The 23,559-nt window shown below is 41.2% G+C and overlaps 1 protein-coding gene across 4 annotated transcripts in view; it reads right to left on the reverse strand.

The window, feature by feature from the left end:
* The window catches only part of KDM2B (lysine demethylase 2B), a 222,607-nt gene that overhangs the window by 50,866 nt on the left and 148,182 nt on the right, over positions 1-23,559 (reverse strand). For all 4 annotated transcript variants that reach the window (XM_063454263.1, XM_063454262.1, XM_063454261.1 and 1 more), the window contains exon 12: positions 3,448-3,534. In XM_063454263.1, the coding sequence (XP_063310333.1) occupies positions 3,448-3,534 (87 nt within the window). The remainder of the gene's footprint in view (positions 1-3,447; positions 3,535-23,559) is intronic.

Raw genomic sequence — 23,559 nt, forward strand, 5'->3', positions numbered from 1 at the left:
CCCCTTACAGACGCACACACTGCATCCCGTACATACACAGAATCACACCTTGCAGCCCTTACACATACAAACACAGATTCACACAATGCATTCCTTACACACATATCAGGACATCCCCTACACACTCCACCCCCTGTGAACAAACTCATTGGTGGAACGTGAAGGTGGACCCTGGGACCCAGACCTTGAGCTGTGTAAAGGGCCCCCCAAAAATGGAGCTGCTTCCCGTTCTCACAGAACATTGATTTTTGGGACCAGTTACAAACAGCCTCCAGAGAGCCTGTTCTACACCAGACCAGTGGAGCCAGACGGCAGCTAGAGCCCATCACCATCCTCATCTGGTTGTAAGTAGGCAATCTAGTATATTATTTGTGGCACTAATCTCTAATTTACCTCACATTAAAGAAACACTATAGTCCCCAGAACCACTGCAGCTTAATGTAGTGGTTCTGGTGTCTATAGCCTGTCCCTGCAGGCCTTTTAATGTAAACACGGCGGCACTCCAGCACTGGCGTTAGTTAACATGGCAGAAAAATAATTGGAAAGGGTTAGGGGGGCTACTAATAAGGATAGGGGGAGAGGGGTAGGTAGAAAAATAATTGGAAGGGTTTAGGGGGGCTACTTATATGGATGGGAGGAGGGGGGAGGTAGAAAAAATATTGGAAGGGGTTAGGGGAGTACTAATATGAATGGAAGAGGTAGGGTGGGTTCTAATATGCATGGAAGGGGTTAGGGGGTACCAATATGCATGGAAGTGGTTAGGGGGTACTAATATGCATGGAAGTGGTTAGGGGGTACTAATATGCATGGAAGGGGTAGGGGGTTAATATGCGTGGAAGGGGTAGGTGGGGTTCTTTTGTGCATGGAAGGGGTAGGGGTGGTTCTAATATTCATGGGAAGGGTAGGGGTGGTTCTAATCAGGAGGATCCCGGCGCTGTATCTGGGTAAGTAAAACCCCTTTCTTGTAGTGACCCTTTAATGTTATTATTTAATCATTTATATAGCGACTGCAAATTCCGTAGCGCTGTACAATGGGATAAACAACTCCTAGTTTTAGAATATACCCGGCGAGTAAAAATGCTATCCCCCCCAGATTTTTTTGGGTTCCTACGCCCATGTCCCCAGCCTCAGGTGGGTTGACTGGTGGCAAAATAGCTCGGTCCGAGCGACATGTACCCCGTAATTGTCTCGGTTTAGCTGGAGCTCTGGCGAGGTGCGTCCGCTCAGCTCCGCTGTTAGGCTCCGCCCCCCCAACAGTACTTTTTGATAGTTGTAGAGAGTTATTCCTCTGCGCTATGTTGTGTGGCTGCTTATGCCAATATTTTGTCAATTTTGTCATACAGGTCTACTTTTGTGGTTATAGACCTAGTTACTACACAAGAAGTGTGTTGCTTTTTAGCTGGTACGGGTATTTTGTATCAGGGACAAGTTCTCAAGTCATATCCTTCCATTGGTACGGGCACGATACGTTTCAATCATACGTTTCGTTACTCAGACCTAAGACGGCACTCAGGGCACAAGCACATAATATGTATGCTGGGTACAACGGTACTGAGCAGACATGCACTATAGAGAGGACATTTTCAAAGACAGGGAAATTGATGAGTTTAGAGGATGACATGATAAACAGTGTCAAAGGCAGCAGAGAGGTCAAGAAGAATTAGTGTGGAGTAGTGGCCTTTTTGATTTAGCTGCAATTAGATCATTTGGAAGTTTAACCATAGCGGTCTCAGTAGAGTGGAAGTGGCGGAAGTCAGATTGAAGAGGGTCGAGGAGAGAGTTGGAATTGAGGAAGCAAGCCAAACCGGAAAAGACAAGTCTTCCTAGAAGCTTTAAGGGGAAAAAAAAGCAGGGATATGCAACAATAGTTGGAATGGGAAGACTGGTCAAGATGAGGCTTTTTTTAAATTAGGATTAGGGTACAACATTAGAATGTTTAAAAGGAGCAGGGACAATGCCAGAAGAAAGAGCAGTTGAGAAGTGAATTAAGGAAGTCACAAGACAAGTGGAAAGAGATCTGATAAGGTGAGACGGGATCAAGCAGACAAGTGGTGAGACGAGAGGGAAGGAGAAGCACAGCCACCTTCTGTTCAGTACCTGGGGAGAATGCCTGAAGGGTATGAAAGGTACAGTCCAAGTGCGGTTGAGAGGAGCAAAGGTGGGTGAATTCTTTCCTTAACTATTTAAACTTGTCGATCAAGTAGCATGCAAAGCTTCTTTATATAAGGTTAGTTTGGGGAGGTGGTCATAGCAGGGTGAAGAAGAGAGCTGAAGGTATCAAAGAGATGCCTGGGATTGTGGAAGCATGAACTAAAGAGAGAGGAAAAGTATTATTGTTTAGCAAGGGTGGGGGCTGCGCTGTAGAAACACAACATGAATTTATAATGGAGAAAGTCTGACAAAATGTGAAACTTTGCCCAGCATCTCTGCAGGTAGCGGGTTGACTTAGTGTGCTAATGTTGGAAGCGTGTCCTCCTTTAGGTGATTTTTTTGAGCGGGGTTGCAGCGTCCAGGGAGATGAGGGTAGTCTTTTACGAGGAGATAGCCAGAGGGAGGCAGGGGAAGGTAGGGATGGGATAAGAGTTCAGAATGGACATCAGCTGAGAGTTGCTGGAGGTCAAGGGAAGTCAGGTGGCTTATCAGTGTATATAGGAATACAGTTTGGTAATTGTGACATTTAACGGATCTCTCCCACACATAAGAAAATTTAAGTTGTCATGGGGGCAGGAGTATGCTGGCACCTTTTTTTATCTTTGTGTTAGATTATCTGGAAACTGTTGACAATTGGAGCTCTAGGCCTGCGCTTCGGCCTTCCGTCCTCTGTTCCTCTCTCCAATTGCAGTATGAGGAAGAGTTAGGCTGTGAACGTGAGTGGCTTCCCAGCGGTCAATGGGTGCCCACTGATAACTTTAAAGTGCCATTTCTTACTCTATTGCTGTGTGTGTGGCCAATGCTGTACAGAGTAGGACTGTGATGCTAAGTTTTAATATGATTAAAAATGTGTTCACATTTTGAAAAGCCTAAAAGCAAGACTGTAAACCAAGTCAAGTTTAATGCATATGGTTTTGAATTGTGACTGTATTAGCTTAATTTAAGCAAGAAACTTTACAGACAATTGATTAATTATTGAAAGAGACATTTGTCCTGGAAAGCTTTTTTGTCAAGTAGTAATAAAAAATATAAATATAATAAGTTTTGGGAATAATCACAAAGCAACTGAAGTTTAAATTGGATCAGAAATACCTCTTGAATATTAGATTCATAAACATTTGGCAGTTTTACAATCTAATACATTAACTCATAAAAAAATCTTATCCCACTTAAATCTTCACCTTACCTTTCTTTCCTATTTAAGGTGTCACTCTTCAAGAGAATTGTTACCTCTATCCCTGCTTCTGAAGCAGTAAATGTATCTCTTTATTCAACTGTAACAATAGATTGGCTTACCTTGTTTGTTTTTTTTGGCCATGACACCACAGGTATCCCAGAAATTGCCAGATTATGGTCATCATCCGCATGTTCTTTCAGTACATTCTGTTTGAGGAAGAAAGTATGTTAGTTTGTCACGTTCTATAGTACAGGCAATGCAGAGCCACACACCATCTCTTCCGTGTAAATTTAACATAGCATAGTACTACCTTATAGCCAATGTTTTGTCATAGCATGGTCATAAAGAGACATACACGCCACTATGGCCATTTTGGATTTTAGTTGGGCTGCAACAAAGAGAGAGTTTTACGATGTAACAGTATTTGGATTTCATATGGTAAGACACTGAAATATCCGCTGGCGTCATTGAACCAAAGTGGTGAATGTGGTTTACCCTCTAAACATTGCATTCCTTTGGGATCTGACACAGATCACTGCACCAGGAGATCTTCAGTGTGTTAATAAGCTAAGCAGCCAAAAATTTAGTGTAAAATGCTCCACACTCCAATTTTCACAAAGACCTGTGCTCTCTGCACAGGTTATGTTGCATGGAGGCACTCCACAAAACTGCATCAGTTTGCAAAAATCATTGCAGCAGTAAGCCAACATAGAGATGTCACATGAGAAAGCTGAAGCAAAATAGAGTTCTAGATGAAATATTAAAAGGTGTAAAAGCAGAATTAACCCCTTAAAGGGACACTCCAGGCACCCAGACCACTTCTGCTCATTGGAGTGGTCTGGGTGCCAACTCCCACTACCCTTAACCCTGCAAGTGTAATTATTGCAGTTTTTCATAAACTGCAATATTTACATTGCAGGGTTAACTCCACCTCTAGTGGCTGTCTATTAGACAGCCACTAGAGGTCACTTCCTGGGTTCTAGCACAGGAAACGTCGCTGGACGTCCTCACGCTGTGTGAGGACCTCCAGCGTCGCTCAAAACCCCATAGGAAAGCATTGAAATGATTTTTCAATGCTTTCCTATGGGGAGACGTAATGCGCATGCGCGGAATTTCCGCGCATGCGCATTAGGTCTCCTCGGCCGGTGAGCGAGATTAGTCTCGCCCACCGGCCGACGTAATCATTAGGAGGAGCGTCGCGGAGGCGGAGACAGCGGCGAGGGACATCGCCGCTGTCCCAGGTAAGTGACTAAAGGGGTTTTCACCCCTTCAGTAACCGGGGATTGGTGGGTGGGAGGGAGAGGGACCCTCCAGTGCCAGAAAAACGGATCGTTTTTCTGGCACTGGAGTTTCCCTTTAAGGGCACAGCTTCAGTTTGCTTGTCTAGTACTTAAAGTGGCTCTGTTGTCTTCTGGGAACTTTGCAAAGCTCCATCGGTTTTGGATGCTCTGCTTGTATTCCAGTGATCATAGGTAAAGTAGTTTTTACTTACCTGTACTTGTTCCTTGTAGCTGCATCAGTCTTCTTCTGCAAGGTCCTCTGCGAGCTTCTGAAGCTTCATCTGCCAGGAGCCGACATCTATGCTATACTCTCATGTGATCGTACAACACTGATGTCTATGGAAGATCCCTCAAGACTGCTTGATTGATCATAGAAAAAGTATTTTTTACCTTAGCCTAGTAACAGAGGAAGCTCCACCTTTTTGTCAAGCTTTGTCCAATATACGAACAATACAGAACCCAAAAAGTAGTTCCTACTTTGTCTTAGAACTTTTGACTGGGTTGGAATTTCAGTGAAATTCCAACAGTGTCTTTATGAGCATTGCATAAAGATTTTATCTTTATGAAACAACAGTTTGGGGGAGTGGGAGTGGGACAGTTTTTAACACAAGCAATTTTGGCATTTTTTGCTACGTGTGTGTTCAACCACAATTTCAATCTTTCTCATATACTGAACACCTAGTATATGCCAGTTTTTTTTAAAGGATAAAAGGGGCTTTAATTTAATGTGACATATACATGTATAAATTCTCATTTACTATTTTTGTACTGCATAGGGTATCAAACAAGCTCATGTAGACATTTCATAAAAATATCTAAACAAGCAATACATATTATTGTAGGCTTCACATGGAATGTCAGAGAAATATTTTTTTATTAGTAGGTAGAAAACAAAAAAAAAAAGAGCACTGTTCTAAGAGGTGAAAGAACTAGTGGATAACGAGTTATAGAACAGAGCTGAGGAGAGTAGTGACACGAAAAAAAGGGCAGCCTAGTATAGATGCCTAGTGCACTGATGACCGGTCCAGAAAAAAATAAATCTGAATTATTGAAAGCAGTAATCAAAAGGCAAACTATACTAGGTCACCTCGGCTACAGGTTGTGTGCGCTGGCTCCTCAGCCAATACCGAGAGAATGTGAGGCTGGAACGACACTTAGAAGCAGCTCCCAAGAGGCTCGTCCGATCGAACCAGGGTGTCAGGCAGTCCGGTGTGCTTCCATCCAGATGAGCACCTGAAGCTCAATGTCGCAGCTTCTCGGCAGTGCGTACCCTGTAAGCAGGTGTGCCGACGTGTGGGTTATGCATGCTGTGCTGGGAGTGGAGAGATTTGTTGCTCCACCATGGGAACGAGTCATGGCGAACATGTAGGCTACAACCGTAATTGTAAGATAGCTTCTGCACCATCCGTCTGCGCCGTCTTTTTCGCAGTGTCCCCCTGGGGAGATGCTGGTGGCGTTGAGGTAAGTGGTAACGATCAGCAGCATGGTTCCCAACTCCACCCGCAGCCCAAAACAGTTTGCAAGTGCAGGTAAATGCCATGAGAAACTGCTCCACGTGTGGAAGAGAGAGTAGTAGGGTATCCATGTCAGCTAGTCTCAGCGGGATGGCCAAGTTGGTTTCTAGGCCTCAGACGTTCGGATTCCCAGGTAGCTTGAGGTTGCGTCGTTCTGACCACTATGATACACCAGTGGGGACCAGGCTATCCCCCACCGGTCCAAAGGGAGGGGGGACAGGGCTCAGGATTAGTAATCACCAAATCGAGGCTGTGGATAAGCCGCCTTCCTGCCCTCAATTGTAGCTGTATGCCGCTGAGGAGTCTCACACGGGCTGTGTCTGCAGGAGACAAGCTGAAATCACACAGGTAGCAGTGTGCTCCCTGGTAATAAGAGCAGGATTCTAGCCCTCAATAGAGCAAGATCGCCCAATTTAAGCCCTTAAGGACCAAACTTCTGGAATAAAAGGGAATCATGACATGTCACACATGTCATGTGTCCTTAAGGGGTTAAACGCGTTTTAAGTGGTTTTCCCAGAGGAATTGAAGCCCCATGCGGCTGACTCAGTCTGCTGTCAGGCCCCATAATGTAAGTTTTTTTGTCTTGTTTTGAATAGACATGAAAGTCTAAATTTTGAGGACTTCTGTTGCCTTTTTCTCATATATTCTACCATATCCTTTAAGTAGCTCTAATGTAGAGTCATTTCCCAAGGGTCTTTGAAGGGAAATGTGTTCACATGAAAACAAAATCATTGTATTTTGTGATCAGCATCAATTCACTGAGATTACTATCATATTTCTTTATAGTCACTGAATGTTAAAATGTTTCTCTGCCTTTTATTGGACTAAAATAGATTTGCTTTCTTTTATTCCCTTTAGGACCTGTCCCCATCCCACAACTAGCAGCCTATTAGCATCCAAAGCAGCTCTCACAATGTATTGCGCAATAATGCGCCAGGATCTCATCAAAATAGTAGCTACAGTTCATCCCAGCGGCTTCAAAACAAGTTAATGGGTAAATGTGCATGCACAATCCAGGCTAAAAAGGGTAGCTGTGGGTTACAAGTAAGAGTTCGATTACTGTAAAACTATATTTTTAAGAATACATTCTCCTATTTGAACCCGATACCCATTTAAATCCATGCACTGCATATTTATTTACATGGGTACAGATGGAGTAGAGTCTTGAAAGGACAATTTAGGCACCATAACAACTTCATCTAAACTAAGTTGCTATGGCACCAGGAGGCCACCAGGAGAAATCCAACCCCAAGGAGTTAAACTTCTCTTGAACGGTTTAACCCCGATGTTGCCTCTATCGCCGATCTTAGCTTCCCACAACGTGGCATCCAGTTTTTGAAAATTACGCTCTCAATCAATCAGTAACTACCCATTAACAAAACTAGCATGCAAAAGGTACATTTAATCCCTTGATGCTAGACTGTGCCTCGGAGCCTCCTGGCACCCCAACAACTCCAATTAGATGCCTAGAGTGTTCCTTTAAGCTGTGGTATCAAAATCCTTCCTTTTGGTTTAGCTTAGATATTTAATAGTACACCTGGTACACATTATCATTATTCATAGCATTTTTAAGCTTAGAAAGCAATAATTTGACTTTAGAAATTACCCTTTGTAGAAGCTTTGTAGAAGACCATCAAGGACGCAGTTTAGCCAACCATCCTGTTTATTTTATTCTTTTTTTTTCCTTTTTACGGAAATGTATTGTTTTTCCTCAGCTAACTCCATCTGTCTCTTGTTTATAACATAGATATTTTTGACTCATGAAAAGTGGTCTAGCCAAAACAGGAATATTTTGGATAGTTTAATGCCTAATGTAAAAGAGAATTATGGAGAAGAATACCTGGAAACATTTACACCATGAAATGTTTGCAACTTCCTATTCTGACCTCACACCTGTCCTAGAGGACGTGTCCCACGCTTTATTGGCACAAAATCCCAATTTTTCATACACCTCACGTAGATTTGCACACTTCATCCCTTGTTTGTTCCAGAATTTTCCTCTTTGGGTTTATGATCACTTTGTCAAAAAAATCTTCAAAATCCAATGGAATATCCTTCCTCGAGCGTTACAGCCACCTCAGACTAAAAACTGTAGATCCTAATCTTCTACCAAAGAACTGAAAATATCAACCTCATAGCAAGTAGTACTTACAGTCATTCTCTATTATAATAAAAAAATAAAAACAATTACTCATAATTTTGGCAAAGTGTACATACGTAGTGCAGCCTAAGAATAGTAATTCAGTAGTCCTGATTTACAGAGTACATCATATGTCTAGGATAGTTTATTTTTGGTAGTTTCACGTCACAAACTAGAAGTAGTAAAATACAATTTCAATTAGGAATGATTTTAGAATTTGTCGAAGTTTAATATGCAGATATCATAAGCTATTTAACCAAGTGCAGTTTGTTTTCACATACAGACAAAACATTTTTTTGTTTTTTTAAATGTGTATTTTGTAAAGCTGATGTGTGCTACTCCTGCATACAACCCAATTTTGTATTCAGCTACATCAGTACAATTCCCCCACTGTATGCCTTTGCCACTATCATGTGAAGCTACAGTTCCATAGAAAAGATATGATCATTTTAGTTTTTACAGTTACAATTTCTATAGATGGATTTTAAGGGCACGTCTCCTTTTGGGACATTATAGCAGTATGTTGAAATCATATAAAGACCTACCATTTGTAAAAGTGGACACTGTAGCAGGGCTGCAATATTCACATCAATATCTCTGCTGGCAGACTTGTAAACCATCCAGGAGAAGCGTAGTTCGGCAATCATATCCCAAATCCCCAATAACTGGACGATACAGTTTTGGGAGTCAACTAGTTTTTATTGAGCCACAGCTGGCTTTTATACAATTCCCCATGCAGGGGTTTCTTTAATTATATTCCAGGGGTTTTCCACAGGTGGACCTTGCTGGGGACAGGGGACAAAGTAACATTTCCCAGACTCCTCCTCTGCACTTGGGAGATAATTGGGTAAGGACAACTCTTTAATTACATTATCTACCAAGTACAGAAAATAGACAATATTTCAAACAATCATAACATATAGTAATATTAGTCAGAACTCCACGAAAGATACTTCACTGAACAGCTGAGATCAGGGCGCCCACTTTGTCGAAATATTGCTCAGATCCGTTCAGTAGAATATGAACGCCATTCAAGTGAAGTTTAGACCGGTCAACCACGATGGGAAGCCCCAAAATAGTTCCAGATGGTTTTAGGTTTAGACCGGTCTCCTTTCAGGAGTATCTAACTTTAAATTGAAGAATGAAACGGTTCGTGTAACAGGGAGGTCGTGTTTGGTAGTGTCTTTCATACGAATCCCGCTCTGGTTCCGTGAAGGGAAACATATGAACTGATGGAAGTTCAGCGGTGTTCGCGCCTTTGAGTGTCCGATTCTAGTTCCATGCACTCGACCAAACATCGCTGTCTGTTCGTGAACTTAAGATGGTCGTCGCCACGTGTTGGGCCATATGAACGACGGCCACCCATGTGATCACTTAGAATCTTGCGGTTTCCAAGTGTGAACCCCGTCAATTAAAGGCACATGACTCCCCTGGGTGGTCTCCCTGTTCGGTAGTTGGTTCGACTGACGAACAATATGCATTTAGTCTGTTCAGGAACCCCAAATTGTCGAACCAACTCAGTCTTGAATATGAATAGGTGGCTAGTTTTGACACAGACACTCCAGGGTATCTCAAATGGTGTAAATTGTGCCATAACGTGCTGCCATTTTTTCACCAGTTTATGTGTGTTTGTGGTATACAAATAATTTTTAGTTTTTGCATACATTTGTAAATCTGGTATGTGCCACTATAATAAAACACCCCACATGATGCTTAGTTACAAATTATGAGTAAAACACTGCCAATGTATTCCTTTGCCACTATCTTGTGAAGTTACTTTGCCATATAAAGTACTTTTTCAGTTTTTATGGTTCGAATTTTGATAAATGAATTTGAAGGGCCTATGTCTCATTTTTGGGAAATGTAGCAGTTTGACAGTTCAAATTACCCCAAAGGCATACCATTTTCAAAAGTATACAACGCAGAGTATAGTATATTTAGAATCTTATTGTACAGCCATTTTTACACCGATTTCTCTCAACATTTAAAGTATTTTATTTTTGCACATTGCAATTTTGTGGTTTATTTTGAAAACTTGATGTGTGCTATGGTGATAAATTTCCCTATGTTGTACTCAGCAACATAGGAGTATAATAATACCCCCATATATACCTTTACCAAATATCAATCCTAATGTTAAATCTATCCCGAAGGTCAATAAGTCCCACCCCTCATTTTCCTTTATGGCTCCCTCCCACCGCTCAGGGGTGGGGGGATGGGGGGGGGAGAGGACAATAGCCCCCCCCCTCATTGTTATTTATGGCCCCCACCCACCGCTCAGGGGTGGGGAGGACAATAGGTCAACCCCTCATTATTCTATAGGGCCCCCGCCGTTTCGGGGGTCAAATTGACCCACAGAGTGAGGGAGGACATGGGGGGCTTAGGAAGTGGCGGGGAGCTGCTCCCCGCCGCTTCTATCTTTACATTTTACAAGGAGGGAGCTGCGCGCCTGTAGCTCCCTCCCTGTAATAAACTGAATGAGCGAACAAATGAACACTGATATTCAATGTTTGTTTGTTGGTCTGACATTTCTGTTCATTCATTCGTCTTTCTGATGAAGGAATGATTAGATGAAATTCCCGTTCGCATGCCTAAGTGTTTAACTGGGCATGCATGGGAATCTCACAGTGCTATCTAGTGTGGGCAGATGACGTGTCCCACAGGGACTTCATCTACCCACACAAAGATGGCGGCGCCCTGAACGTAGGTCCGGACACAAAATAGAGTTAAAAAAATAGGTAATATGGGGAGCTTAGGGGCATTTGGGGGTCAGTTAGATGTAGAGTTGGGAGGATTTTTTTTAATTTATGAGCGAAATCACTTTTGTGTCTGTTTAACCTCCCCTGGCTTTGACTCACAGCCTGCATGGAAAAAAAGGTTTATTTTTTAATCATATCTTCACTTGCTTTAGAAGTTTGTATTTTCTGCTCTGTAAATTGAACTTTAACCAAACACAGGAGGCTCCTGCAGGGTCTAGAAGGCTATTAACAGAGCAGGAGATTAGAAATGGTAAATTAAACAGACTAAGCAATAAAATTAGTTTAAACAGAGTTCTCTTTACAGGTGTGTAAGTGTTTAGCAAGGCTGTCCTAAATGGCAGAGAATTGAGCAGTGAGACTGCTTCATTAAGCTAAAGTTGTTTTGGTGCCTATAGTATCAACTGCCCAAAACTCAGCAATAGCAATACGAGTGGCTAAAGCCACTCTTGACATCAGTTTGTTTTCACCTCTAGTCTCCATTCCTTCAAAATAAATAAATAATTGAAACCGCACTTCAGGGAAGCATATCAATTTCCCTCTCTATTCTATTAATGAACTATAATAGTAACCTACTTTTCTACCCTATCCTTACCTTTTGTGTCACTATACCCCACTCCCTCAAGAATGTAAGCTCATTGAGCATGGCCCTCATCCCCCTGTTTCTTTGCATCCAACTTGTCAGGTTACAAATACTTGTCTGTTAGTCCACCCATTGTACAGTGCTGCAGTATTTGTTGGTACTTTATCAATAATAACTTTGGTAAAGTAGTCTAAAAGCTTTTATAGTAACAAAGCCTAAGGCACACCAGCGAGGGTTTTTTCACATTTTCGGGATAGGAGAGAAGAGATTTAATCCCAAAATAGGTGGAGCTAAGAGCATCCCCGCAGTGTTCTTGAGCAAAGGTCTGAAGAGCTCCTATGCAAGAATTTTAGTTTAACATTTCTTTAGTGTGTAAAAAAATAAAAAAAAACACCTCACCGTCTTCACTCATGGCACTGTCTCACTCTCTCCTGCATTTTCCAGTATTTTGTTTCACTTTTTTTTCTTGCATTTTATACTTGTAAAGTCCTTTTTACACTTATTTACTGATTGACATATAGTACACTAAGGCCTAAAACAGACAAATAAATATTGACTTTATTCCCAGTCTTTTTAAATTTATTTTTTAAATCAAATTTAGTCTTAATTTAATTCTAGAAGACATTCAAGCAGCAAAACCTGATAAATAGGGTGGGGTGGGGTACTTAACAGTCATTATACATGCATTAAAATAAAAATTATCAACAGTTTAAAATGACTAATTCTGTTGGTCTAAATAAATAAGAGTCAATATGGCCCCCACATTAGTATAAAGGAGGTTTAATACGTCGCTTATGTCCTCACCGGCCATGCTGCGGGCAGTGGAATGTCTATTAAACAGTGAACAGCCATCTGCAGCTCACTAATGTAAAACGATCTAGGTAGGCAGCTACTGCTCAGTCCTTAATAAAATACAGTCAATGTAAACTAGTTGCTAACTGTTCACTGTTTAGTAGTCATGCCTCCACATGCAGTGCGACAGGTGGTGTCATAGGGAGGCATTAAAACTCACTGATGCTAATGTGAGGTCACTTTTTTTTTTTTACTGCTCCTCAATTGAATTTGTTTTGTAATTCATCCATATAACCATTTGGAGTTAAGACCAACTGCTGACCTCGGACAAATCTCAAATTAGTTTGAAACCAAATGCATAATAAGCCTAATAATCTGAATGAGATCACCCCATATTTTTTTCAAATTTAAAATATATGTATTGGTTTTGATATTCAATCTAATATTTATCGGTTTCCGATAAGCCTTTAACGACAGTAACTGAATCAATAGGAACGGACAAATGGCTTATCGGGATCCCATGAACATGATTAGGCCCTATGTTTTTAGTACTTCCTTCCTAATTATATTAAACAGTGTATAAATTTTGGTGCTATATAAATAAATATGAACAACAACTGGCAATTACACTACAGGGTGGAAAACATGAAAATGATAGATGTCTGATTGCCCATACTAAAAAGAACAATCAAGCGGTTGTACAGAATTCACTGCAAGTTGAGATCAGACAAAGCAATCATTTTCTGTTCATTTCACAGGTTCTAATATTAGAAGGCTAGACAAAATAAAAACCTTTCATCTGTGACATGTTTCTGCAGCATAAAAATATTAGTCAAATATCATATTAATTTGTTAATACTGCTGAAATGCATGAATGATAATGACCATTGTCCAAGCAATACTGCCTGCTAAAGAAATTCAATTCTATTCGCATTCTGGTTGTGTAAGAAGTTCTAATTAGGCTGCTCTAGTAAGAAGCATTTCATCTAAAAATGATTTTTGTGCTTTGCTGCAGAGATTTTAGGCTGTTAAGCCATCAAATTTTAAAGGGACAGCAAGCAGCAGCAAGAGCAATATTTTTGTCCTACTAGAGCAAAACGCTTTACATAAACGCAGTTCATTAAGAAAATAGCATCACCGTGTTTTGAAATGAGACGGGCAAGTTTTATGGTTGCTATGGTTACTATCCAGCTGATGCTGCTACTGTTGCTAGGGAGTATACAAATGGAAAAATACATGGCACAGTTGGAACAGAGTGGAAGTGGATGTATATCTTAATATATTTTCAACTGAATATTATTTCCAGGTGTATAGATTAGTTTATAGATGGAAACATTTTTTTTGCAAAAGTCTACAAATACATTATTTATCTCTATGATTATTTATTTAATGAATACAGAGGATTTATGTAAAACTGAACCAGCTTTGACAGGTTCACATTAAAACTGCTACTATAAAATGCCAATGTACTTAAGGTTAGAAGGACTCTGTTCTCCCCAGGTAAGTATAAACATACTTTACGATGGAGAAACCACATCAATTTAATAGACAAAAGGGTTACTCCAACCATCATAACCACCACAGCCCACTAAAGTGGTTTCAATGTCGTTCCACGGGGCAAACTGGTGTTGGGTCTCCACTGTATGCAGACTTTGAAATCAGTGTTTGCAGAGCTGAAGAAGATGGATGCCGATACTGCTGCTTATTCATTACCCAAGCACGTCAGCTGACAACTCTCACCCAGTCTATGCATGTTAATATGCATGGAAGTGACATCAGCCAGCCCAGAATTTGACATGGGCTGACTAAAGTGGAGTTACACCTTGACAAGCAGAGAGGTTAAAAGGGAAACTATAGTGCGAGGAAAACAAACTTGTTTTCCTGACACTCTAGCTTCCCCCTCTGTCAAGTGTCCAAGCACCCTCCCGTAGTGCAGAAGGGGTTAACCCCCTTCTGTCACTTACCTGGGTCCAGTGCCGATGTCCCTCTAGACACAGACTCCTTGCACAATGACCACTTCAAATCTGTTATAGCGGCACTGTCATGGCCGAATCCAGTTTTTGATTTTTTTTTTTATCCCGCTCCTGACTCCACTACATCTAAGTGACCCCCTAGACGCCCCCAAATGCCCCAAAGCTCCCCACATAAAATTTGTATCTATCTTTATTTTCTGCCCCGATCTATATTCAGGGCCTCGCCATCTTTGTGTGGGTAGATGTCCCTGTGGGACACGTCATCTGCCCACACTAGATAGCACTGAGATTCCCGTGCATGCCCACTTAAACACTTAGACATGCGAACTGGAATTTCATCTATTCATTCATTCGTCAGAAAGACGAATGAATGAATAGAAATGTCAGATGAATAAACAAACACTGAATATCAGTATTTGTTTGTTCATTCAGTTTATTACAAGGAGGGTGTCACGAGCGTGGGCTATAGGCCCAGCCGAGACAGTGGGGAGAGTGTGGAAGTGACAGGGTTAATGACACCAGACCCCTGGTTACCTGTTGCTAGTCCCAGCAACCACTCAATTAACCCCTGCAATCCCTTCTACACTAACCCCCTAGTACACACTTTTCTGCCAAAACCAAGACTTTTAAACCCGGGCGTCTTAGGTTACCCCACACACAGGAGAATTATAGAATCACAGTTCTACTATTACTGATCAAACACATATAATTAACCCTTTTTGGTAACGTGTTTACCTGAGCTTTCCTCTGGAGAATGAAGCTCATAGAGAACAGAGACACAAGCTGATTAAGTAAACATTTAATCTGACAAAAAAGATTTACAGTGCTGAGTACAAAATACAGAAATAAATGACATACAGATAAATTGCAAAACGGTACATAAAATAAAATAGGAGAAAACACAAGAAACTCCTTACATATATTTACCCCATATAGAATTCTTGTGGGAGTGGTATAGGGAGATGGTATAGGTCTCCTAGAAGTTACTGACAAAAGAAAAATGAATAACTGAACCTCTCTGGATAGTCCAGCACCCTCATTATATATCTGAACTAGTTGTTTCTCGGTGGGCAGACCCCTGGGGGGGGGGGGGGGACCAGAGGGGGTAGGTCTGGCAGTCTATTGCCCACTCTATGAAATTCCTTGTGTCCAGCTCTGGTGATGGCTATCTAGATGTTTTATGGTCTAGGCCTGGTGCAAGATCAAAGACCAAAATAAATGTCATCCCAAGGTTTACAAAAAAAACCAAACAACTCAACATATATAAAGACACATCAAACAAGAACTCAAGCTTTTGGCATGACAGAGGGCGCTACAGGCGCGCAGCTCCCTCCTTGTAATATGTAAAAATAGAAGCGTCAGGGAGCAGTGCTCCCCGCCACTTCCTAAAACCCCCATAATAGCATAAGGGAGATTAAAATTAATCTACTCCAGTGAGGCCAACACCCATCCTCTCCAGAGGTATACGCCCACCATATAGTTAGAGCCTCACATTAGCCACTGTCGGTTACTAGTCAGGGCACCACCAAGTTCATTACGTTCCTGGACAATCCCCCCCCCCCCCCCACCAGAAGTTATTCTACAACCTGAGAATTTTACGGAAATCAAGGGTTTAATGTCTTCGATTAATACTATCAGTGCTAGACTGGAAAAACATAGAATATGACGGCAGATAAAAACCATTCAGCCTATCTAGTCTGCCCAATTTTTTAATATTTTCATTATTCCCTGGCCTTATCTTATAGCCAGGATAGCCATATGCATATCCCACGCATGCTTATACTCCTTTACTGTGTTAAGTTCTACCACTTCAGCTGGAAGGCTATTCCATGCATCCACTACCCTCTCAGTAAAGTAATACTTCCTGATATTATTTTTAAACCTTTGCCCCTCTAATTTAAGACTATGTCCTCTTGTTGTGGTAGTTTTTCTTCTTTTAAATATAGTCTCCTCCTTTACTGTGTTGATTCCCTTTATGCATGTAAATGTTTCTATCATATTCCCCCTGTCTTGTCTTTCTTCCAAGCTATACATGTTAAGTTCCTTTAACCTTTCCTGGTAAGTTTTATCCTGCAATCCATGAACCAGTTTAGTAGTCCTTCTGTGAACTCTCTTTAAAGTATCAATATCCTTCTGGAGATACGGTCTCCAGTACTGCGTAAAATACTCCAAGTGAGGTCTCACCAGTGTTCTGTGCAATAGCACGAGCACTTCCCTCTTTCTGCTGCCTCTACCTCTCCCTATACAACCAAGCATTCTGCTAGCATTTCCTGCTGCTCTATTACATTGTCTGCCTACCTTTAAGTCATCAGAAATAGTCACCCCTAAATCCCTTTCCTCAGATGTTGAGGTTAGGACTCTATCAAATAGTCTGTACTCTGTCCTTGGGTTTTTACGTCCAAGATGCATTATGTTGCACTTATCCACATTAAATGTCAGTTGCCAAAGCTCTGACCATTTTTCTAGTTTAGCTAAATCATTTGCCATTTGGCTTATCCCTCCTGGAACATCAACCTGGTTACATATCTTAGTATCATCAAAAACACATACCTTACCCTCAAGACCTTCTGAAATATCACTAATAAAATATTAAAGAGAATGGGTCTAAGTACAGATCCCTGAGGTGCCCCACTGGTGACAAGCCCATGCTTCGAACATACTCCATTGACTACAACCCTCTGTTGTCTGTCACTCAGCCACTGCCTTACCCATTCAACAATATTGAATCCAAACTTATTTGCAGTTTATTGATACGCCTTCTATGTGCCACAGTGTCAAAAGCCTTACTGAAATCTAAGTAAGCAATATCTACTGCACCACTTATTATTTTAGTTACCCAATCAAAAAAAATCAATAAGATTTGTTTGGCATGATCTCCCTGAAGTAAACCCATTTTGTCTCTGATCTTGAAATCCATTTGTTTTTAGATGTTCAACAATCCTATCCTTCAACATGGTTTCCATTACTTTCCCCACTACTGAAGTAAGGCTTACTGGCCTATAGTTGCCCGACTCCTCCCTACTACCTTTCTTGTGAATGGGCACAACATTCGCTAACTTCCAATCTCCTGGGACTACTCCTGTTAATGATTGGTTAAATAAATCTGTTAATGGTTTTGCTAGAACACCACTAAGCTCTTTTAATAACTTTGGGTGTATTCCATCAGGTCCCATTTACTTATTTGTCTTTACTTTTGACAGTTGAAATAGAACCTCTTCCTCTGTAAACTCACATGTAACAAATGACTCGTGTCCTTTTTCCTAACTGAGGCTCCTTTCCTTCATTTTCATCTGTAAATACTAAACAAAAATATTTATTGAGGCAATCAGCTAGACCTTTATCCTCTTCTACATACCTTCTTTCTTTTATTTTTAATCTAACTAATCGTTGTTTTACTTTCCTTTTCTCATTTATGTATCTAAAAAAATGTTTTGTCCCCCCTTTTTTTTTACTGACTGTGCTATTTTCTCTTCTGTGTGTGATTTGGAAGCTCTTATAACTTGATTAGCCTCTTTCTGACTAATCTTCTAGATCATTCCGTCTTCTTCATTCTGGTTTTCTTTTAGAATTACTAAATGCTAACGTTTTGTTTTTTTACTATTTTGGCCACATCTGTGGAGTACCACAGTGGTTTCTTAATTTTTTTGTTTTTACTGACAAGCCTAATGCAATTTTCTGTTGCAGTGCAACGTTGAAATAATCCAATTTCTCTTGGACTCCATTTAAATTGCTCCAGTCTGATAATGACTCCTTTACACATATTCTAATTTTAGAAAAGTATGTTTTTCTAGAGCAGGGGTTCCCAATGGAAACCCTTCCTTCCCCGGAAAAAAAAAATTACAATTGCGCCGTTTGTTTGTTTTTTTATGTGCCGGTGTGTGTCAAGGTGTGTATATCTGTGCTTGTATGTACCAGTTGTATATCTGACACACAGATACACACACTGGCACACAGATACACACACACAGATATACACACAGTGTGTGTGTGTATCTGTGTTTGTATGTGTCTGTATCAAGGTGTGTTGTGTGTCTGTGTTTCTATGTGCCAGTCTGTATGAATCTGACACACATATACAAACACTGGTAGATAGTGGCACACAGATACACACACCTTGACACACAGTGTGTATCTGTGTGTGTATGTATGTATGTATGTATGTATGTATCTGTGTGTATCTGTGTGTATCTGTGCATGTATTTGTGTTTGTATGTGCCAGTGTGTATGAATCTGACACACAGATACACACACTGGCAGATAGTGGGAAAAAATACACACAATGACACAGATACATACATTGATACACAGTGTGGATCTGTGTATCTGTGTGTCAAGGTGCGTGTATCTATGTTTCAAAGTGTGTCTGACACACAGATACACACTGGCACACAGATACACACACAGTGTGTGCGTGTATCTGTGTTTGTATGTGTCTGTGTTTGTATGTGTCAGTGTGTATAAATCTGACACACAGATACACACACTGGCAGATAGTGGCACACAGATACACACACCTTGACACACAGTGTATATCTGTGTGTGTATGTGTGTGTCAAGGTGTGTATATCTGTGTTTGTATGTGTCAGTGTGTGTATCTCTGTGTCAGAGTGTATATGTATCTGACACACAGGTATACACACACTTGCACACAGATACAAATTTGCACCCACACAGACGAACACATCCTGACTCACAAATACACACACACACATACACACACACTTGCACCCACAGAAACACACTGACACACACATACAAAACACACTGATACATACTGGCACATACACACACACTCTTTGACAAACACACACTCACATATACACTCATTAACAAGAACAGATGCATTCTCACTGACAAAACAAATACACTCACACTGACAAACATATACAAACTCCATTACAGACACAAATACAATTTAAAAAAAAAAATATTTTTAAACATTTTACACCACCCAGCCCCCCTATTTTTAGGAGTGCTGGCATGGAGTCCCTGGGGTCCAGTGGGGCTAGCTACAGCTTTGTGGGCTGTCGGGAGGTCTGGCAGACAGATGAGCAGTTGAGTCGGGCGGCAAGGGAGCTGAGCAGGGAGATCACGGCTCCCTGGCCGCCATTTTATTTAAAACATTTTTTGGCAGAACACCAATTGGGAAACGCTGTTCTAAAATCTAAAACTTTTGTTTTTGTGTGGTGTGACTCAGTCACTGTTCTTATATTAAACCACACTGACTGATGATCACTGGATCCTAAACTTTCACCTACAGTAATGTCTGATACCAAATTTCCATTTGTTAACACTAAATCTAGTATGGCATCTTTACGAGTTGGCTCCTCAATGACTTCTTTTAGAGACAATCCCAGTAGTGAGTTTAGAAAATATGCAGCTATTTTAGTTTTCCAGTTCACATCAGGAAGATTAAAGTCACCCATGATGATAACGTTCCCCATTCATTGTCATTTTAGCTATTTCCTCAACTAGTAGATTATCTAACTCTTCTATTTGTCCTGGGGGCCTATAAATCATACCTGCACTTACTGTGTGATTACCAAATTCTAACGTAACCCAAACGGACTCTATGTTCGCCTCACTGACTTTTATTAGGCTAGGTTTTATGCTATCCTTCACATGCACGGCCACCCCTCCCCCTTTCTTGCCTTCCCTGTCTTTTCTATATAAAGAGTACCCTATTGCTATGTCCCAGTCATATTTCTCATTATACCATGTCTCAGTAACAGCGACTAAATCTACATTATCAGTTGCCATTACTGCCACAAGTTCATTGATCTTATTCCCTAAACTGCGAGCATTTGTAGACATAGGCTTATAATTTTTTTTAACACACTTCATACAGGGACATTCTGTACTTGTTTTGGGGGGCAATTAGATTGATTTTTTATCTTATCACCCTCTCCAAAATCGCGACACAAACTGGGAGCCCCTGTCAGATACAATATTTTGAGGAATACCATGCAGTCTGACAATGTCGCGTTTGAACCAGATCTTGGGAAGATGGCAATTTTTTGAGTGGAATCAAATGTGCCATTTTGGAAAAGCAGTCAACCACCATAAGGATGATGGTATAACCATTAGAACTCGGAAGTTCAACAATGAAATCCTTAGACAAATGAGACCATGGAACACTGGGTACAGGAACTCGATGTAACAATCCACATGAACGTTTATGAGGAACCTTAGAAACTGCACAAACAGAACAGGCCTCCACTGTCGCTTATATGTCTCCTGAATTAATCCCACCAAAATGATCTCAAGACAGCAGATATAGTCTTATTAATACCCAGATGTCCATAAGTCACATTGTTGTGGAATACCTTCAGCACCTCCTCTCTTTCAAGCAATGGAATAAACAATTTATCTAGAAGTTTATTGCAAGGTGCCTGGGATTGAGCCGCCATGATAGCACAAAGCAGAGTGGATGATAAGGAAAGAACAGTGGATGCAATGATACACTCTGAAGGAACAATAGGGGACGTATCTTGTTCTAGTTCTGACTCAATGTCAAATTGCCTAGATAAGGTGTCAGCTTTAACGTTTTGGGACCAGGTCTGTACGTGATAATAAAGTTAAAACCGGACAAAAACAAAGACCAGCTAGCCTGTCTAGAAGACAGTCGTTTGGCATCACCAATATATGACAGATTCTTGTCATCGGTTATGATCAGAAGGGGGTCCTTGGAAGCCTCCAAAAGAGGTCACCATTCCTTAAGCGCTAGTATAATTGCTAACAATTCTGTTACCAATATCAGTTACGCTCAGCTGGAGATAACTTTCTGGAGAAGTACCCGCAAGGATGCAAAGGGGTATCCTGACTCTCCCTCTGGGAAAGAACAGCTCCAACCCCTGTCTTGGAGGCATCAACCTCAAGTATGAAAGATTTGCTAGTGTCAGGATGTACCAATATGTCAGCAGATGCAAAAAAATTTTTAAGAAGCTCAAAGGCCTCTTTAGCTTCTTTAGACCATATAGGACAATTAGCCCCCTTACGTGTCTTATTGGTGATGGGGGTTATCACCGAAGAGAAACCTTTGAATCGCCTATAATAATTGGCAAACCCAATAGATCTTTGAATGGCTTTTAAATCATTAGGTAATGGCCAGTGTAGAACAGCTTCTAGTTTGCGAGGGTCCATCTGAAAACCAGAGGCAGAAATGTTATATCCCAAAAACTATACCTCCGTTTGGTCAAATATGTACTTTTCGAGTTTGCTATAAAGCCCATTTTCAAACCACGTGTGCAGTAATTGTTTGATAGGTCTATGATGGGTCAGGAGGTTGGGGGAATAAATAAGGATTTTGTAACGGATCGACGGGCACCCCGACTGGGTACCTCCGTTGATGGATGCTCCTAGCGCTTCCTGAGGACTCCAAGCACTGCAGCAGACACCATAACCACCGTAGACTCCTCCAGAGAGCAAAACAGGAACCAGCTATTCCAAGAGCTTAGCAGTGATTTAGCAAGGGAATATGACAAGCATAGCAATCCCTTGTAGCAGATTCCCTCAATAAGAGACGGCACTCCAAATTGAGGGTAAAGTAGAACTCCGGTTTAATTACACACACTCTGCTTTTATACAATTCTCCCCTGCAAGGGAGACGCCCACAGACAATTATACATTACCCAATCACACAATGGTTACATCCCACAGATTCCCTCCCCTTAGCCTGAGAGGTAACCCAATTATCCGTACAATTTAAACATACATTTTACCCAACTTTCATAACTCTAAAACTATACATCCAATATTAATAACAGTTACATATTATTAATCAGCACATTCCAAATACAAACATACCCAAAAATCATACAAATCCATTCAGCCGTTCGGGAGATAAGTATAAGTCACTTTTGACCGAACGCAGGCATATTTTCATGCCCAAAACAGTTCCAGGGATTTGGGCTGTGCGGTCGGTCTATTTTACACCGAGAAAACGACTAAGTCCCATTCGAACGGGCGTTTGAATCTTCGAACGGGACTTAGTCTCCAGCCGCGGTGTCGAAGAAGGTCCGGGTCAGCGGTGTTCGTGCAATTGGGTAGCCGCAATCAGTTCCATAGATTTGGCTGCACACACCGCTGACCACGTTCGACTAAGTTAAAATGGCTGCTGCCACGTGTTCGTTTGTCGAATGGCGGCCCCTTCGACTGCATTCGAAGTGCCAGTTTAAAAGTTGTAACACTGCTCCCAAGTATTTAAAGGGCCAGGAACAGCATACAAAAATCCATTGTGCCAAAATACACTTCTTAAAGGGTTAATACACCCCAGGGCCATAGTCGTAGAGCAGGAGGCTAGCAACCAGGCTTCTCCAGTTTACAGTGGTGAGGTTGGTTCCAGATTTCATCCAGGTATACTAGTACAAAAGAATAAATGCAGTGTCTGAGCACATCATTAATAAAGTCCTAAAATATGGCTGGAGCATTGCATAAGCCGAAGGGCATGACAAGGTACTCCTAGTGCCTACTTCTAGTGTTAAATGCCGTTCTCCACTCGTGACCCTCCTTAATTCTTACCAAATTGTAAGAATTAGTAAGTTCAAGTTTAGTAAATATCTTAGCACGCTGGAGTCTGTCAAAAAACTCTGAGATAAGGAGACTGGGATAGGCATTTTTTATGGTGATCTTGTTTAATGCCCTGTAATCAATGCATGGGCGTAATTCTCCATCTTTTTGGGATACAAAAAAGAACCCTGCTCCAGCAGGTGAGGATGACTAACATATGTGACCTTTAATTAAAGAATCTCTGATGTACTCTTCCATGATTCTACTCTCCTGTGGGGATAAGGCATATACTGCCCCCCCTAGGGGGCATAGTGCCAGGTAGCAGATCTATGAAGCAATCATAAGATCTGTGAGGGGGTAGAGTATTAGTCTGACTCTTACTGAATGCCTCTCTAACCTCCCAGTACTGCATAGGAATTTCGGAAGTCTGAGGTGTCGAAGTAGAAAAAAACGTAACGATGCCCACTCTCTGTTAGTAATGGATAACATGCAACGCACAATACAGTCTTTACCCAATTCCAGTATTTCCCCTTTAGCCCAGTCAATATGAGGGTTGTGCTTGACGAAGCTTGGAAATCCTAATATGATGGGACAAGAAGGGGAAGCAATTATCTGAAATGTCATATCTTCCTTGGGCAAAGCTCCTATGCTAATAGGCATGGTTTTGTGGGTAATCAGAGGTTGA

Source organism: Pelobates fuscus, chromosome 5, assembly GCF_036172605.1.
Source record: "Pelobates fuscus isolate aPelFus1 chromosome 5, aPelFus1.pri, whole genome shotgun sequence".
Classification (NCBI taxonomy): Eukaryota; Metazoa; Chordata; class Amphibia; order Anura; family Pelobatidae; genus Pelobates; species Pelobates fuscus.